The sequence below is a fragment of the Squalius cephalus genome (genome assembly GCF_949319135.1).
Source record: "Squalius cephalus genome assembly, chromosome: 17".
Taxonomy (NCBI): Eukaryota; Metazoa; Chordata; class Actinopteri; order Cypriniformes; family Leuciscidae; genus Squalius; species Squalius cephalus.
The window spans coordinates 36,071,348-36,087,853 of NC_137138.1; the positions used below are offsets into that span (position 1 = coordinate 36,071,348).

The 16,506-nt window shown below is 41.0% G+C and overlaps 1 protein-coding gene across 1 annotated transcript in view; it reads left to right on the top strand.

Moving 5' to 3' along the window:
• The first annotated feature begins 1,034 nt into the window (after positions 1 to 1,034).
• larp1 (La ribonucleoprotein 1, translational regulator) overlaps positions 1,035 to 16,506 on the top strand; it is a 39,242-nt gene continuing 23,770 nt past the window's right edge. The window contains exons 1-7 of the mRNA XM_079898809.1: positions 1,035 to 1,551; positions 7,361 to 7,422; positions 9,962 to 10,027; positions 10,814 to 10,961; positions 11,658 to 11,792; positions 13,165 to 13,311; positions 14,984 to 15,146. Of these exons, the coding sequence (XP_079754935.1) occupies positions 1,284 to 1,551; positions 7,361 to 7,422; positions 9,962 to 10,027; positions 10,814 to 10,961; positions 11,658 to 11,792; positions 13,165 to 13,311; positions 14,984 to 15,146 (989 nt within the window). The 5' untranslated portion in view covers positions 1,035 to 1,283. The remainder of the gene's footprint in view (positions 1,552 to 7,360; positions 7,423 to 9,961; positions 10,028 to 10,813; positions 10,962 to 11,657; positions 11,793 to 13,164; positions 13,312 to 14,983; positions 15,147 to 16,506) is intronic.

The following is a 16,506-nucleotide window of genomic DNA, read 5'->3' on the forward strand; positions in this document are numbered from 1 at the left end:
ACTCCACCCTGTTAGCATAGGCCCCGCCCTCAGTGAGCTGTTCACAGTCCGCCATGTTTATCTCCTCTCCAGAGCGTTTAACAGCAGCGTTCAAGTAAGACATGTATTCTTATTAAAGCTACTAAAGTTATTCAGTCGAGAGCAGTGAGTGATTTTCTGTTTTCTTTTGTTTGATTCATATTAACAGCAGATATAGCAGTAGGTTCTGTATATTACACTGCTGTCACTTTAATACACCGATACATACATACACATGCGATTGTGCCATATTATATCTGAGTGAAACGCTTCTAGAACAAGAGCAAGTGTGGGCGGAGCTTGATTTAGTCCGCGGGGAATTGATTTGATGGTTGTGGTTTGCTATTGGCTGATCTCATGTGAGTGACAGGTTACCAGTAAACTCGTCATCAGAGAAGGCTGCATCCAACATCACATACATACTTCCCTACTATACACATATTGTAAAAAAGATTATTATGTCTGAATTCACAATATAAAACAGTACTTTTCCTTTTACTATCCAATGAGAAGTTGTGAACGACAGTAAAGAGACACAACTGATGCAACATGGCGGATGTAGTACGTATGGATTATTCATACTACACATATTCACATAGAACATTAAAAAACGGTTAATATTGATTTCATGGGTACTTTAAGGTAAAAAAAAAATCGTAGTTATCATAATTAGGGGTAATATCAGTATTATTAGTTTTTTTATTTAACCTTAAGGAACGTGATTGCCAAGATGGATACACAGTACCAAATAAAATGAACAATGCACAAATACTTTCAGGTCAGATCAGATAACTGTCGCCTTATATTGTAAAATGTTTTTTGAAAGAACTAAAAAAAAATTAAAATCGAAAAGTAAGAGGAACGTGATATTTTTTCTTTCGAATATGACAAATAAATAAAAAGTCTCAAATTTCAATGTAATTGTACAGTGGGTGAACAAGAGCTGTAGCTCTCCTTTTATACGCAGGACAGTCACGTGGTGTCGCGGCCTAGCGTTGCCACGCCCCGCTACGCGTGCGTACGTGCGCGCTCACGTTCAACGCGTGGTTCTTTCACATTGCCGTAAGTAGGGAAGGCTAGTCCGTCGTTTTAAAGGTTCCAGGGGTTCTTTTACATGTTTTAATTGAGATTCGCCACTCTGCGTCTTAGACTGAAGCCCGTTTGGTCTAGGGGTGGAGTGGAGAGTGCGAGAGGCTCCCGCTGGAAGCACACACATCGTTCGCTGATCATTGCGGTGGATTTGAGGGGTGTTTGTTAGAGGAGAAATGGCCACTGAGGTGGAGACTCTCCTGCCGAACAACTCGCTGCTCAAGCCGGAGGAGCTCGAGCACCAGGCCGGCGGAGACGGAGGGTTTGTGGGGAAGGAGCAGAGCCTGAAACGGGCGAAGGACGAGAGCAACAGCCAGGCGAAGGAGAACCTGGAGCAGGAGAGCGAAGACGACGCGTGTAAGACGGAGTTCACGGAGGCTCCGCCGCCCAAGGTGAACCCGTGGACGAAGAAGATGAGCGGCGTCAACGGACAAGCGCTGCACGGTCTGTACCTGTGTGTGTGTGTGTGTGTGTGTGTGGTTTAACACAACAAACCGTTGGCAACGAGCGAGTTCATCATCATGAGGCACATCTGTGAGGGAACATGTTGATTAATAACGTCAACAGAAGGTTCTGGGCTTTAATAATGCTCTCCAAACGTAACCCTCATGTGGCCGTTAAAAACGTTTCAGTTGGACTTTTATCTAACGGTTTTTTAATTATTTAAATGTTGCAAGTTGTTTCAGAACGTGAAAATGTAACATTCCCACAATGGAACGTTCCCTCAAAACATCCAGAAATACCGTTTTCATGAGTTGATGGGAAGCTGGTTTTGTCCGCTGGGATGTCAGATGATGTTTATCGTGTTTCTCACACACATGACAGCAGATTGTAAGCACTAAGTTAGTAGGCCTCGAATCTGCTCCAGGACTCGTTCATTCAACTCGTACATGAGTGCATTGATATGATGCCAAACAAACCATATTTTTTTAAAATTATAGTCGCAGATGAGACGCAAAATGTCTTGTTGTTCTTCACCTTCATCGCTTTTCCGAACAAATGGCTATCGGGTTAGCATTAGCATTAGCGGCCTGTGGGGCTCGAGCTCGTCTGACAGGCCGGCGCGGATGCCGCTGTACTGTACATCAGCTGCAAACAAAATCACGATTATTTATCGTTTTACGTGATGTTGTCAGACTAGATGAGATGCATTTGTTTACAGTGTTATATTGCAATCGCTGAGCGTGTGATTATCCGCTTTATGCTATGGCACGACACGTGTGAGATCCACGTGTTTGTCACGAACTCGCTCGGATTCGCGTAAACGCGTTTTTAAACGCATATCTTGTTAAATGCTGTGTTTTATGAATGGCGCTCGTGACAGTTTGCCTCTCCCGTGGTGTTTAATGCACGTGCGTGCGCCAGTCCGGCTGTTAGCCGTTAGCAGTTAGCTACTGATCACTCCTCTTTTATTAATATTCATATGCTCGATTGACACACGGACGGGATCGCGAGCATGGCATCGTCGCAGTGCTGGTGTTCATCAGCAGAGATGATGTAATGAAGGGCTCGTGGAGCTGCTATCAATCCCAGAGTTCCCCTGGATGAAGGCAACGTGGTGTGTGCCATGTGATCACGTGCGCGGATAGATGCGAGTCACTGCTCTGCTTCCAGTGTGTTTATGGGCTTCCCAAGCTAATGAAGCTAATGCATGAGGACAATTAGCGAAGGCCGACTGATCAATGTTGCTGTAGACTCATGACAGCTGACTACCACTGTTCCCCGGTCAGAGATCAGTCCACTGAGAGCTGGCCAGTGCTGTACTGTACATGCTGAATCAGGACTGATGGGAGAATTCAGTCATTTGCATGGATTGAATGAATGTCATGATTCTATACATGTCACGATACTGAACTCACCATACGATATTATTGCGATACTCCAAGACATATGATAAAAGGTTAATAACAAATGTACTGTTGATTAAAATGCTAAATTTGATATTACATTGTGTGTGTAAATGAATAGTCTTGGACTTGGTGCTGAAACCCAAAGCACAGGACAATAGAGACGCCAGAATAACAATATTCATGATTCTGAAGCTGAAAATACTGAATTATTGTAGATGAATATGCTTGATCTCTGTCACTGACTAGATATATTTATAATAATGTAGGACACTTTTTACACAAATATTCCCCCATTGCATTATTATACTTTATATTCAACATTATATATAGTAGTTTAATGCAGTACTGACACAAAAACTATGAAAACTTGCATTTTTTTATTTTGGGTGAACTATCCACGATACATATTGTTGAATTTTTTTTTTTTATTGCGTATTGTTACACCACACAATACATTAAAGGCAAAATATATATTAATATGCAACTTTTTTTAAGGTAAATTATTGAATGCCATCCTTCCTCTAGACTCTAGACAGCAGTCCCTGACTGAGACCGTAAACGGCATCAGGATGTTAAATAACAGAGACTGGGACTCTTCTCATGCGCTGGGTTTTATTCTAGACACTGTGGTATGTGCTGTTTCTGTCAGCTGGGGTCGGGGGTCGCTGGAGCTTTAACCATTACAAATTCAATTCCAATAAGGTATAAAAAAAAAACATGCAAAACATGTAAAAAATCTTATTGCAAAACATGTAATTATAACTGAATATCATGAACAGAAATCCACAGGCTGAAGAACACAAGGAGCGTTTGCCTGTGGTTTAAAAACACCGTAGAAGAACAACTAGCCTAATATAAACTTCAGGCATTATTAAAGACAAGTAAACACTGAGTAATTAAACAAGAACAAACAAAAAAATTAGCAATGGCTACAAATAGACACAGCTGAACAAAAGATTGGATTGAAATAAACAGTGTTTTCAGGTTCAGAAACTGTAATGAAATGTAAAATAACACTGCACTTTATAAATAATATACATTACAAATATAGTTGCTAAAGTTATTAAGTCAAGAACAGCGAGTGAATTTTCCCTGTCTTTTGTTGTTTGATTACTGTTATTATAGAGCAGGAATATTACTGTTATTATACAGCGGGAATATTACTGTTATTATACAGCGGGAATATTACTGTTATTATACAGCGGGAATATTACTGTTATTATACAGCGGGAATATTACTGTTATTATAGAGCGGAAATATTACTGTTATTATAGAGCGGGAATATTACTGTTATTATACAGCGGGAATATTACTGTTATTATACAGCGGGAATATTACTGTTATTATAGAGCGGAAATATTACTGTTATTATAGAGCGGAAATATTACTGTTATTATAGAGCGGGAATATTACTGTTATTATACAGCGGGAATATTACTGTTATTATACAGCGGGAATATTACTGTTATTATACAGCGGGAATATTACTGTTATTATACAGCGGGAATATTACACAGCGGGAATATTACTGTTATTATAGAGCGGGAATATTACTGTTATTATACAGCGGGAATATTACTGTTATTATACAGCGGGAATATTACTGTTATTATACAGCGGAAATATTACTGTTATTATAGAGCGGGAATATTACTGTTATTATACAGCGGGAATATTACTGTTATTATACAGCGGGAATATTACTGTTATTATACAGCGGGAATATTACTGTTATTATACAGCGGAAATATTACTGTTATTATAGAGCGGGAATATTACTGTTATTATACAGCGGGAATATTACTGTTATTATAGAGCGGAAATATTACTGTTATTATACAGCGGGAATATTACTGTTATTATACAGCGGGAATATTACTGTTATTATACAGCGGAAATATTACTGTTATTATAGAGCGGAAATATTACTGTTATTATAGAGCGGGAATATTACTGTTATTATACAGCGGGAATATTACTGTTATTATACAGCGGGAATATTACTGTTATTATACAGCGGGAATATTACTGTTATTATAGATCAGGAATATTACTGTTATTATAGAGCGAGAATATTACTGTTATTATAGAGCGAGAATATTACTGTTATTATAGAGCGAGAATATTACTGTTATTATAGAGCAGGAATATTACTGTTATTATAGAGCAGGAATATTATAGGGCTGCTCGATTATGGAAAAAATCATAATCACGATTATTTTGGTCAGTATTGAAATCACGATTATGTAACACGATTTTTTCACAAGTCTTTGGGAACGTGTTGCATTTATTAAAAAGACACCGTTCAACAATTCTTAAATCAAAATTTGAACATTGATTGTACTTTTTGAACTATTAAAATAAATAATATAACAGATAATTTCAGTGAGTATTTTAATAATTCCCGCAGGTCTACCACTTATAATGCGGGAAATTACCCCACAAACATTGATTCACTTTAAGCCTGTAGATTGTATGAGTCGCCTAAATTAATCCACACAGATTATAAAATCAAATCAATCATTTTAAAACTTTTGAAAAGATGTAATTTCACAAACCGCGTGAGTGTTAGCGGCGCTGCGTCTCTCTCTCTCTGTCTCTAACATGCACTGGACAAAGCAAATGCTGAAACTACAGTCTCGCGTTCAGGAGTCGAGACATGACGGGGCATTCACTTGCACAATCGGGCCAGCATTGCATCATAACTAAAGTTGATCATTTTCACTTCTTTTTAAGTCTTATCAGTTTAAACATTCGAGCTGAGAGAGTTTACGGCTTCGGGAGGGGCGGGTCATTCAGAAAACAAGACACAATAAGAGCGTTCTTTCAAAACAGAACATGGCAAAATAATCGTTTTTACTCGATTGTACCATTTTGGTGATCGCTGGGAGCCGAAGTCGAAATTCAATTAATTGCACAGCCCTAGAATATTAGGCTACTGTCCCTTTAAGAGCTGCACGGGTCCAATACACTGATACACATGAGAACAGAAAACCGTGCACAAGTCGTCTTGCGCTTCAATGGTTTAAAGTCATCTTAAATGCTCACAAAGGAATCGATAAGAGGAATCAACATTATTATTAACAAGTATTCGATTCCAGAATTGTAATAAATGTTCGATTCCCAGCCCTACTCTCAGCAAAGTGTTCTGAGTGTGAAACGGTGGGCTTCCGCGCTCTAACACAGCGCTAACCGGGCGTCACTCACACTTCATTACATAAATAAGCATATTGTGCAAAACTCAATGCTAAAGACCTTTGTGGTGTTCTGTGACGTGTGCGTTATGAAACTGATGGGCTTCCAGACTTTAGGTAATGAATGAGAAACACTGTAGCAATAGACCCTTCTCTGAGAGGACTGAGTTCAGAGCACACGTGTGTGTGTGTGTGTGTGTATGTGTGTGTGTGTGTGTGTGTGTGTGTGTGGGCTCTTACAGCTGGAACAGACTCAAATCACACAAAGCAAGTTACCAGTAATCCTGTTCACACAAACAGCATATGACCCTGATGAACATTCTTGGCCAAAACTTATACTAGTATTTGTTTTTCGATGACTATCAGTTCATAATCAGTCATAATCCTAGACACAACTTCATAAAGTTATTTACTGAAGCTTGTTTCGGGTCTCTAACCTTATTTCATTGAGAGCTTGGCTACTTTTTAAAAATGCAAAACTTAAATCTCTTAAATAATGTTAACCATATCAGAGAAACCATTCTTTATGGAAAACATGACTTTGCATATTAGACTGGTTGTAACTATAGATGTTTCTATAGATCACGGTTATTACGGTATTGTTCAAATGTGCTGGAAATGTTCAAAAGTACTGATACTACACTGATAATAATTTCTCTAAGTTTTATGTCGACAGCCAACCAACAGCTTTGCTTAGCACATTTATTAGCTTTTGTTGATCAAATGCAGTGAATGCTGTAGTCCACTAGTTTGATCACAGCGAGAGCGAGTGCAGGACCAGTGTCTCGACTCTCACGAGCTCTTGAAGTGACTCAGCTAAAGGGTTGCATAATTTGATTTCATCAGAGAATATATTCAGAGAAAATCATCTTCTGAAAAGCGTGAGTTGAAACGCATCACATGGCATGAGTTTTAAACGGTGTTCACCAAAATATTTTGACGATTGGTGTTTTTAATGTGGCTTTGCATCACAGGAACTTCTGTGAATCGAACAGAGATTCTCTTGTTGTGTGTTTGTGCCAGGCCGTACTTATATAAACCTTTCAGACGTATGTTTATTGCTCTTTCTCCACTCTAAAGTGTGCATGTTCTGCTTGTCTGAAATGTTACTCCTAGTGTCATTTGTTTTAGAATAATAATGTTTCCATAAGTGTGTAATTCAGCTTATTTGACCTGTCTTTAATTGTCATGCTCTTTTGCTTCTCCAGAGCATTCTGGTCCCACAAAGGTCGTGAAGGCGGGGAACACGCGGTCGAGGCGCGGGGGAAAGGTGAGTGCGTTCACTTGAGTCTCTCTACAGGAGCAGGACTGTTTGACCCACACTGGTTTACAGGTTTGCAACATTACATTCATTGAAGAAAATGCCTTGTAAAGACTGAAGGTCCATTCAGGCCAAGAGCGATCACTGTATCGGCACACACACCTGCGCTCTGGAGCGATCACTGTATCGGCACACACACCTGCGCTCTGGAGCGATCACTGTATCGGCACACACACCTGCGCTCTGGAGCGATCACTGTATCGGCACACACACCTGCGCTCTGGAGCGATCACTGTATCGGCACACACACCTGCGCACGACAGCGGTCTGGAGCGATCACTGTATCGGCACACACACCTGCGCTCTGGAGCGATCACTATATCGGCACACACACCTGCGCTCTGGAGCGATCACTGTATCGGCACACACACCTGCGCTCTGGAGCGATCACTGTATCGGCACACACACCTGCGCTCTGGAGCGATCACTGTATCGGCACACACACCTGCGCTCTGGAGCGATCACTGTATCGGCACACACACCTGCGCACGACAGCGGTCTGGAGCGATCACTGTATCGGCACACACACCTGCGCTCTGGAGCGATCACTGTATCGGCACACACACCTGCGCTCACACACCTGCGCTCTGGAGCGATCACTGTATCGGCACACACACCTGCGCTCTGGAGCGATCACTGTATCGGCACACACACCTGCGCTCTGGAGCGATCACTGTATCGGCACACACACCTGCGCTCACACACCTGCGCTCTGGAGCGATCACTGTATCGGCACACACACCTGCGCTCTGGAGCGATCACTGTATCGGCACACACACCTGCGCTCTGGAGCGATCACTGTATCGGCACACACACCTGCGCTCACACACCTGCGCTCTGGAGCGATCACTGTATCGGCACACACACCTGCGCTCTGGAGCGATCACTGTATCGGCACACACACCTGCGCTCTGGAGCGATCACTGTATCGGCACACACACCTGCGCTCTGGAGCGATCACTGTATCGGCACACACACCTGCGCTCTGGAGCGATCACTGTATCGGCACACACACCTGCGCACGACAGCGCTCTGGAGAGTCTAAGCGCTGCAGTTTATCGGCTGATGCTTTAAATGCTCGAGCTCCTCAAAGTTGGAAGGATTCTGATTGGCTGTCACTGTATTTATCGCTCATCAGCTGAAGAAAATGACTCTGGAAGTGACTCCAGCGATGTGTGGCGCTAGTTGAGGTGTGGAATCTGCTATTCTTGTACATTTAGAGCGATTTTAACAACTAGGCCTATATCGTTATCATCCTTGGTTTGAATGGGCCTTAGGGCTGTTTTAGGGGTGCAACGGATCAGCTTACCCCCACGGCTCGACACGCGTGATTCGCGGATTAACTGCTGAATTTAACATCACAGAGTGAAAGTTTATCATTTGGATGTGTTTTGTCTTGACAGTTTACACATTTAAACGCGTAAGAAGAGGCGATATCAGGACTGGCACGTTCAGACAGCGCTCGAACACCGAATTCATTCCTATTTCTTGCGTTTCCTTGCTCTAGAACGGACACATGCACACTAAATACCCGTCTACATATCCGTCTAGGCAAGTTTTCCCTCAGTTCTGTCAGAAGTGAACAGTTGAGAAAGAAACCGGATGTGTGTCGGTTTCTTCGGTCTTAAAGGGACGGCAGACTAATATTCCTGCTGTCGTCTGCCATTAATGTTAATAAAACAACAAAATACAGCTGTAACAAAGATGAACCTATATTTAATTTCTACAGTGAACAAATAGTGTTATTTGACATTTAGGGGTAATTATTCATTTTTATATATGAATACTACTGTTAGACTTTGTAACTTTTAGTATTCATCTCTGCTTGTAATTTGTGTATTATTTCTAATATTGTTTTTAATAATAATGTTTGAACTTTATCAGTCAGGCTAGCAGTTTCTGCTGGGGTATTGAAGTACTTTAAGTAAGCTTTAAGTAATAAATGAAAAGCAAAGTCCCCCCCCCCCCCCCCCCCCATATATAGTTTTTTGGTTTTATTTGCTGATCCGAAAAACGATCCGTAGCTCAAAAACCGTAAACGATCTGCACCGTGCGTTGTGTGATCCGTTGCACCACTACCTGTCTCACACCGCATGTTAAAGTAGTGTGTGTTTCTCAGATGCCCACAGCAATAAGAGTAGAGAATCAGCTCAAGGTCTTTATTAGCAGAGAAAATTACACGAAACGCAGCACAATGGACTCATCCGAACACTGTGTTCAGTTAATCTGACTGAGTCCAGATTATTCATATTCACGCACGTTTAGATGTAAATGTGGTCGTTCTCCTCACATAAATGAGATTTCGTGCCAATAGATGTGATTAGATTGATACTCAGTGTGTCGAACTCTAATACGATAAGCATGTTAGTAGTGTCCTCGTGTCTGTGAGTGTGTCAGCGTGAGGCGAGTCTGCTGTGGTGTTTACGCAGTTGCGTTGTGTGTGTGTGTGAGCTGCTGTCTAACGGGCTTAACGCTCATGTCGTTGAAGGTGGGGGATTTCGGAGACACGAACAACTGGCCGACGCCGGGAGAGATCGCCACCAAGGAGGTTCAGGTAAGAGCGCGCTAAGCTGGGTCTCTGCTCTTCTCCATCTATACCTCATCAAAGCTCAATCCTGACGTTACAGGGTTCGCACACGGTGCTTAGAGTGCTTGAGTTTGACTTTTGGAAATGTAAGTCCTGAAAAACCCTTGAAAACAGACAATTTTATGAAGAAGTCCTTAAAGTGCTTGAGTTATAGAAAGACAATATGTGGGAAATTTATTTCAAATTTTGATAATCTTTTCACACAAAATTAAAACTGCAGTTTTCTTGGCTATGAGTGTGATATTGCTCATAAATATCAAGTGTGTGATACCGCTTTCCTTCTTCAGCTCGATCATATATTCATGGGTCAAAGAATCAGTTTGAAAGAGGAAAGCGATATCTTTGTCATAGTGTCTTTTCAGTGGTTAAAGTTCCTATAGTCAGTGCAACTGCTGCACTTTATTTGTACCATTTAGTTTTAATTGTTTATTTTATCCATTTACCTTTTTTAGAATTTAAAAGATAATCAAGAAAGATATTGTTTGATAAATCTCTGATTGTAGTCCTTGAAAAAAAACTAAAAAGTAGTGCTTAAAGTCCTTTGATTTTACAGTATCTGTGCGAACCCTGAACTTAGTGCCTGTTTTAGGCTACAACATGTGCAAAATATTGTCCTTTAGGGGGAAGATTCATCATTAAAATTGGCTTTATAAAGACGGTTTCCTTTTCATACAGAGCCCATCTAGTGTAAAGTCAGACGAGTTTGTGAAAATGCCACATGATTGTTTTTACTCCTCTTGATGGACATGTCAGGTTGTGAAGAAGTCAACGGTCAAACGCGAGTCCAAGGGAAAGAGGGAGAATGAAGAGAGCAAAGAAAACCTTAAAGCCAAATCGGACGACTCTGGAGAAGAGAAGAACACTGACGAGGAGTCGCAGAAAAACGGACACAAAAAGAGAGGTGTTTAACACCAGATCCTTTACTAGAGCGTGAGAGGGAGGAAGTGAACGCTCTTACTGTTTCTTGTATCGATTTCAAAGGAGTAGTTCACTTCAGAATGAACATTTCCTGATAATCTACTCTCCCCCTCGTCATCCCAGATGTTCATGTCTTTCTTTCTTCAGTGGAAAAGAAATGAAGGTTTTTGAGGAAAACACTCCAGGATGTTCCTCCATATAGTGTCTTCAATGGGGTCCAACGGGTCGAAGGTCCAGATGTGAGTTTCAGTGCAGCTTCAAAGTCTCGACACGATCCAGCCGAGGAATAAGAGTCTCATCTAGACAAACCAGCGGACATTTTATAACTAAATACACATTTATATACTTTTAACCCACAAATGCTGGTCTTGCACTAGCTGTGATGCGACACACATTACGCAATCAGGTTGAAAGATGCTTTGAAGCTGCACTGAAACTCACATCTGGACCTTCGACCCGTTGGACCCCATTGAAGACACTATATGGAGGAACATCCTGGAGTGTTCTCCTCAAAAACCTTCATTTCTTTTCCACTGAAGAAAGAAAGACATGAACATCTTGGATGACGAGGGGGAGAGTGAATTATCAGGAGATTAATTCTGAGATGAGCTAATCCTTAAAGATGTGTTATGAAATGAATGTGTGTAAAAAACTAATGATGATGGTGATGATGTTGTAGGAAATAAGCACAAGTGGGTTCCTCTAATGATCGAGGTGAAGTCTGAAGGTCCGCGCGAGCGCTCGGCCTCTCGGAACAACACGCGCCAGTTTGACGCTCATCGAATCCCCCCCGGCAGCAGGAACGACCTGAGAGGTACGCACTCGCTTTCACTGGGTTACGTCCTGGCCACATCTGATGCAGTGAGACACGAACAGCCACTACACATGATCAAACACACCTTTACCTTTGTGGACAACATTATAAATGCACACGTTAAGTTTATGTGCAACATGCATGTAGCGGAAACATGCGTGCATATTAATGCATATAATACAAGACAAACAACAAATGAAGATTAAAACAATATATATTTGCAATTCAATCATGTTTCGCACTTGTTTGATCTTGTCTGCTTACATTAAAGTCAGCATGAAATAAAACCGCATCTATTCGCGAAAAGCAAATTATAGATCTTATTGTGAACAATTCATCTGTGCGTGCGTGTCATTTTCGTAAAGTTTGATCGGCGTCAGTCGTCTCTCCAGTGACGTGTTCTGGATTCTCCAATCATGCAGTCCGGCTTTAGCTCCGCCCCTGCAAGCGGGCGCTCATCTGCATACACTTTAAAGAGCCACGCCCACATCTCAACATCCAAACCCTTCCCTATATTTATTCTTTTCTGATAATCTGTTACATTCAGATCTATGTCACAAAGAAAGAAAAGATCTGACGCCACTTCCTTTTCATTGCGGCTTTAATTTCACATTATTTGATTTTTGCAACCGCATAGCAACCACACTGAGTACCTTAGCAACTGTATAGCAACACCCCATCAACAACCCAGAATACCCTACCAACCACATAGCAACCACCCTTGGTACCTTAGCAACGCCCTAGCAACCACCCAAAATACCCTAGGAACACCATAGCAACCACCCTGAGTACCTTAGCAACCACATAACACCTTAGTAACCACTCAGAATACCTTAGCAACCGCATAGCAACCCCTTAGCAACCAGTCAGAGTAGCCCATTAGACTCATTTAATATTTTATTTATCTATCTATCTATCTGATGTATATCTATCTGTCCATCTAATGTTTCTGATATCTATCTATCTATCTACCTATCTGGCTTTTAAAACTACTAAACTTAAACTGTTTCAAACTGAAAACCTTTTAAAGCTACTTCAAACTTTCTGGCTTGGCTTTTTCAAGCAAACTTAGTTTGTCTACAAACTTCTTTTATCTTGTATGATATGCACACCCACTATCTAGATGCACACTAGTATAAACTATACTTTCAGCTCTGGAGAGCCGCTGCCAGTCAGCCAGTTGTACTGTACCCTAAATGATCCCTTCATGGGGCATTTGAAAGAGAGACAGTCTTCAGAGAATAGGACATAGGGATGATCACTACATAATCAAGCTCCCTGCTCCCAGACTACCAGAACTCCTGACGACACTGGTGTCAGTGACAGGCACACCAACAGCTCTTCTGATGTGTGTGTGTGTGTGTGTTTGCAGATTGGCACAGTGGGAAGTACGATCAGGAGTTGAGGGATGACCATGACGAGGTGTCGAGTGTGAAGAGCGAGGGCGCGCCGTACAGAGCCGGTGGCCGGGGCCGAGGCCGGGGTCGGGGACGAGGAAGAGGACGAGGAAGAGGCAGAGGTAACAAACTCTTCCTGCATCTGCCATTGATTGAGCAAACACTGAGTCCAGGCTCAAAGTCACGCTCGCAGAACATTACAGCACTCACTAAACCAGCAGTGCTTCAGTCGCTCTGCCATTAGCATTAGGGCTGGGTATCGTTTGGGTTTTAATGATTCCGATTCTTATCGATTCCTAATTTCAGTTCCAATTAGGTAAAAAAAAACTTGGATATCATTCACATTTAGTCTTATTGCAAAACATGTAATTGTATCTGAATATCATGAACAAAATCAACAGGCTAAAGAACAGTTGTACAAGGAACGTTTGCCTGTGGAAAAACAACTAGCCTAACTAATATACATTTCAAGCATTATACACTCAGTAATTAAAAAAGAACAAATAAAAAAAAATTAGCAGAAATTAGCAATCGCAACAAATGGATACAACTGAACAAAGATATGATTGAAATAGTGTTTTAAGATTTTCAGGTTCAGAAACTGTAATCAAATGTAAAATAACACATACTTTATACATAAAAAATACATAACAAATATAGTTACAGCTATTCAGTCAAGAACAGCGAGTACATTTTCTGTCTTTTGTTGTTTAATCACTGTTATTATAGAGCAGGAATATTAGTGTTATAGAGACAGCAGCAGGAATATTAACTTTAACTTTAATGTCCCCAGGGGGAAATTCTTTTCCACAGCACTGCACTTGTTTAACACACACAACAATATAATACAAATTTCATTATGACTTGAATTAGTGTTATTATAGAGACAGCAATAGGAATATTAGGCTGCTGTCACTTTAAGAGCTGCACGGATCCAATATACTGATACATATGAACACAGAAAACAGAGTCTCTCGCGCTTGAATGGTTTAAAGTCAAAATGAAATGCTCACAAAGGAATCAATAAGAGGAACCCAGCCCTAATTATGATTTTAGGGGTCGACCAGTATGGGTTTTTTTGATGGGCGATGCTTATATCGTTGAGCAGGGAGACCGATATATTATATTACATTTCATTTAAAGATAAAAACACCTGCAAACAATTGCTGAAGTTACATTTATATTAATATTACATATATTTACTAAAATAGAACAGGCTCACATTCATCAAACATCAAAAACACTTTAATGTCCTCAATCTCCACTGCAGCGTCAGCTCTTTTCTCTCAGTGTCTGAAACACTTCCATCGAGGATTCAGTCTCTCTAAGCCCCGCCTCTCTGAGAGCTGCTCTGCTGTGATTGGTCAGAAAGCAAACGCTCATTATCATATCTGAATCTCAGCTCTTGATCACAGTGATACGAACAGTGACGATGGCGTGGGTTTTACCGTATCAATCTCAGAAAATAGCGTCTTCTCCACATGAACAACACGAACCAAACTCTTCCAGTCTCAGACACACTACAGTGTTTGAGGGCGGGGCTTAGAATCGCTGCTCAGCCAGTCAAGACCATAAACTGGAATTATGCAAATTAGTCACAAACCTACACAGGTTGAACAGGAAGTGAGACTGAATTGAGAACTTAATTTATCTGCAGTTTGACCTTTGAAACTTTAGACCTTCTACATCCACAAACAGCTCCATTATACACTACACGGGGGTCATTTCTCAAAGCGTAATGAGGGCACTTTAATCACGTGTTCCTGCTTGATTGTCCTGTTGTTGTCTCCTCAGGTCATTATGACTACTACTACGGCTATAAAGGCTTTGATGGGAAGGATGGAGCCTGTGGGCAGAAGTTCAACAGCACCGTGACGTACTATTATGACAACATGAGCAGTAATGACTTGTACACTGTGGACCATGACCTGCTCAAGGACTACATCAAGAGGCAGATGTGAGTAACACCGTCCGGCGAGAGGAATAGATGTGTTTGCATCTGCGTTTGTGCATGTGACAGCTCTAAAGCAATGTCAGAGCCGACAATATTCATCATCTGTACAGTGCCGGAATAACTCGACAGCTAGAGACACGCAGAGGGGAAATCGTGTGTGTGTGTGAATACTTCAGCAATTATGACGTGTGATTACTAGTGCTGGGTTTATCGCATCCAGTTTTACATAATAAATGTGTGTGGACTGTGTATAGGAATTATTTTGTATATATAAATACACACACATTCATGTATAGTTAAGAAATATTTGTATGTATATACTGTATATATTTATACTAATTTATATCTAAATATTTTATATACAAATAACATTTTTCTTAAATATATATGTGTGTGTATTTATATATACTAAATTATACACAGTACACACACATATATTATGTAAACACACACTTTTATTTTGGATGTGATTTAATCGTTGCCCAGCACTAGTAATTAGTGATGCAAACGAATCATTTGTAATAGAGCTGCACGACTCTGGGTACATTGAGGATCACGGTTATTTTGTTTAAAATAGAGATCATGATTCAGGATGGACAACTAAACAAAATAACATGTAATTTACTAGAGGTTCTGACAAAATGTTAATTGCTGCAGTCTATTTAAAAAATATTTAAGTTGAATTATTGCTTTTTAAAAAGTTGGATTGAGCGAATGATTCAACGACTCACTCATAAAGACTTCGTTCCATTAGTGGACGAATCAGCGTTCTCGAGCGAGTCTGGCCTAATGTTTGTGTCCGCACTCGTTTGTGTGAGCTGTGAGAAACCACATGAACAAACACTGATTGACAGGAATTATGATTTAGTGATTAGGTCATGTAGTGATGGTGCTTGTTAAGCTTCGAAACCAGTCACTTGATCTCAGGAGACGAGGCTTCATGATGTCATTACCGTTTCGAAGAGTTTCAGGGGTTCGCCACTAGGGGGCGATGATCTCCATGACCCCTGAACCCCTGGACCCCTGGACCTGTGTCTAAATACATTTTTATAAATGTGGATGGACATTTAATGACACATTTGTATAGGGACATCCCGCGTGACGTCACGCCATTTGGAGCAGCCATTTTGACGGAATAGAAAATGCTAAACCGCCGGTGATACTCATAGACAGTATAAACAGAGACGGGCTCTGGTATAAACTACATTGATACTGCAGCTCGTCGCGATATTCTATCATGCCCGAGCGATGCTGTGCAGTTGGATGCGATCAGATACGTGATCATACAAAAGGAATAGGCCTATCTTTATACCGTATCCCGAAAGAAACAAAACGGAGAAACAAGTGGTTGGCGGCAATATAC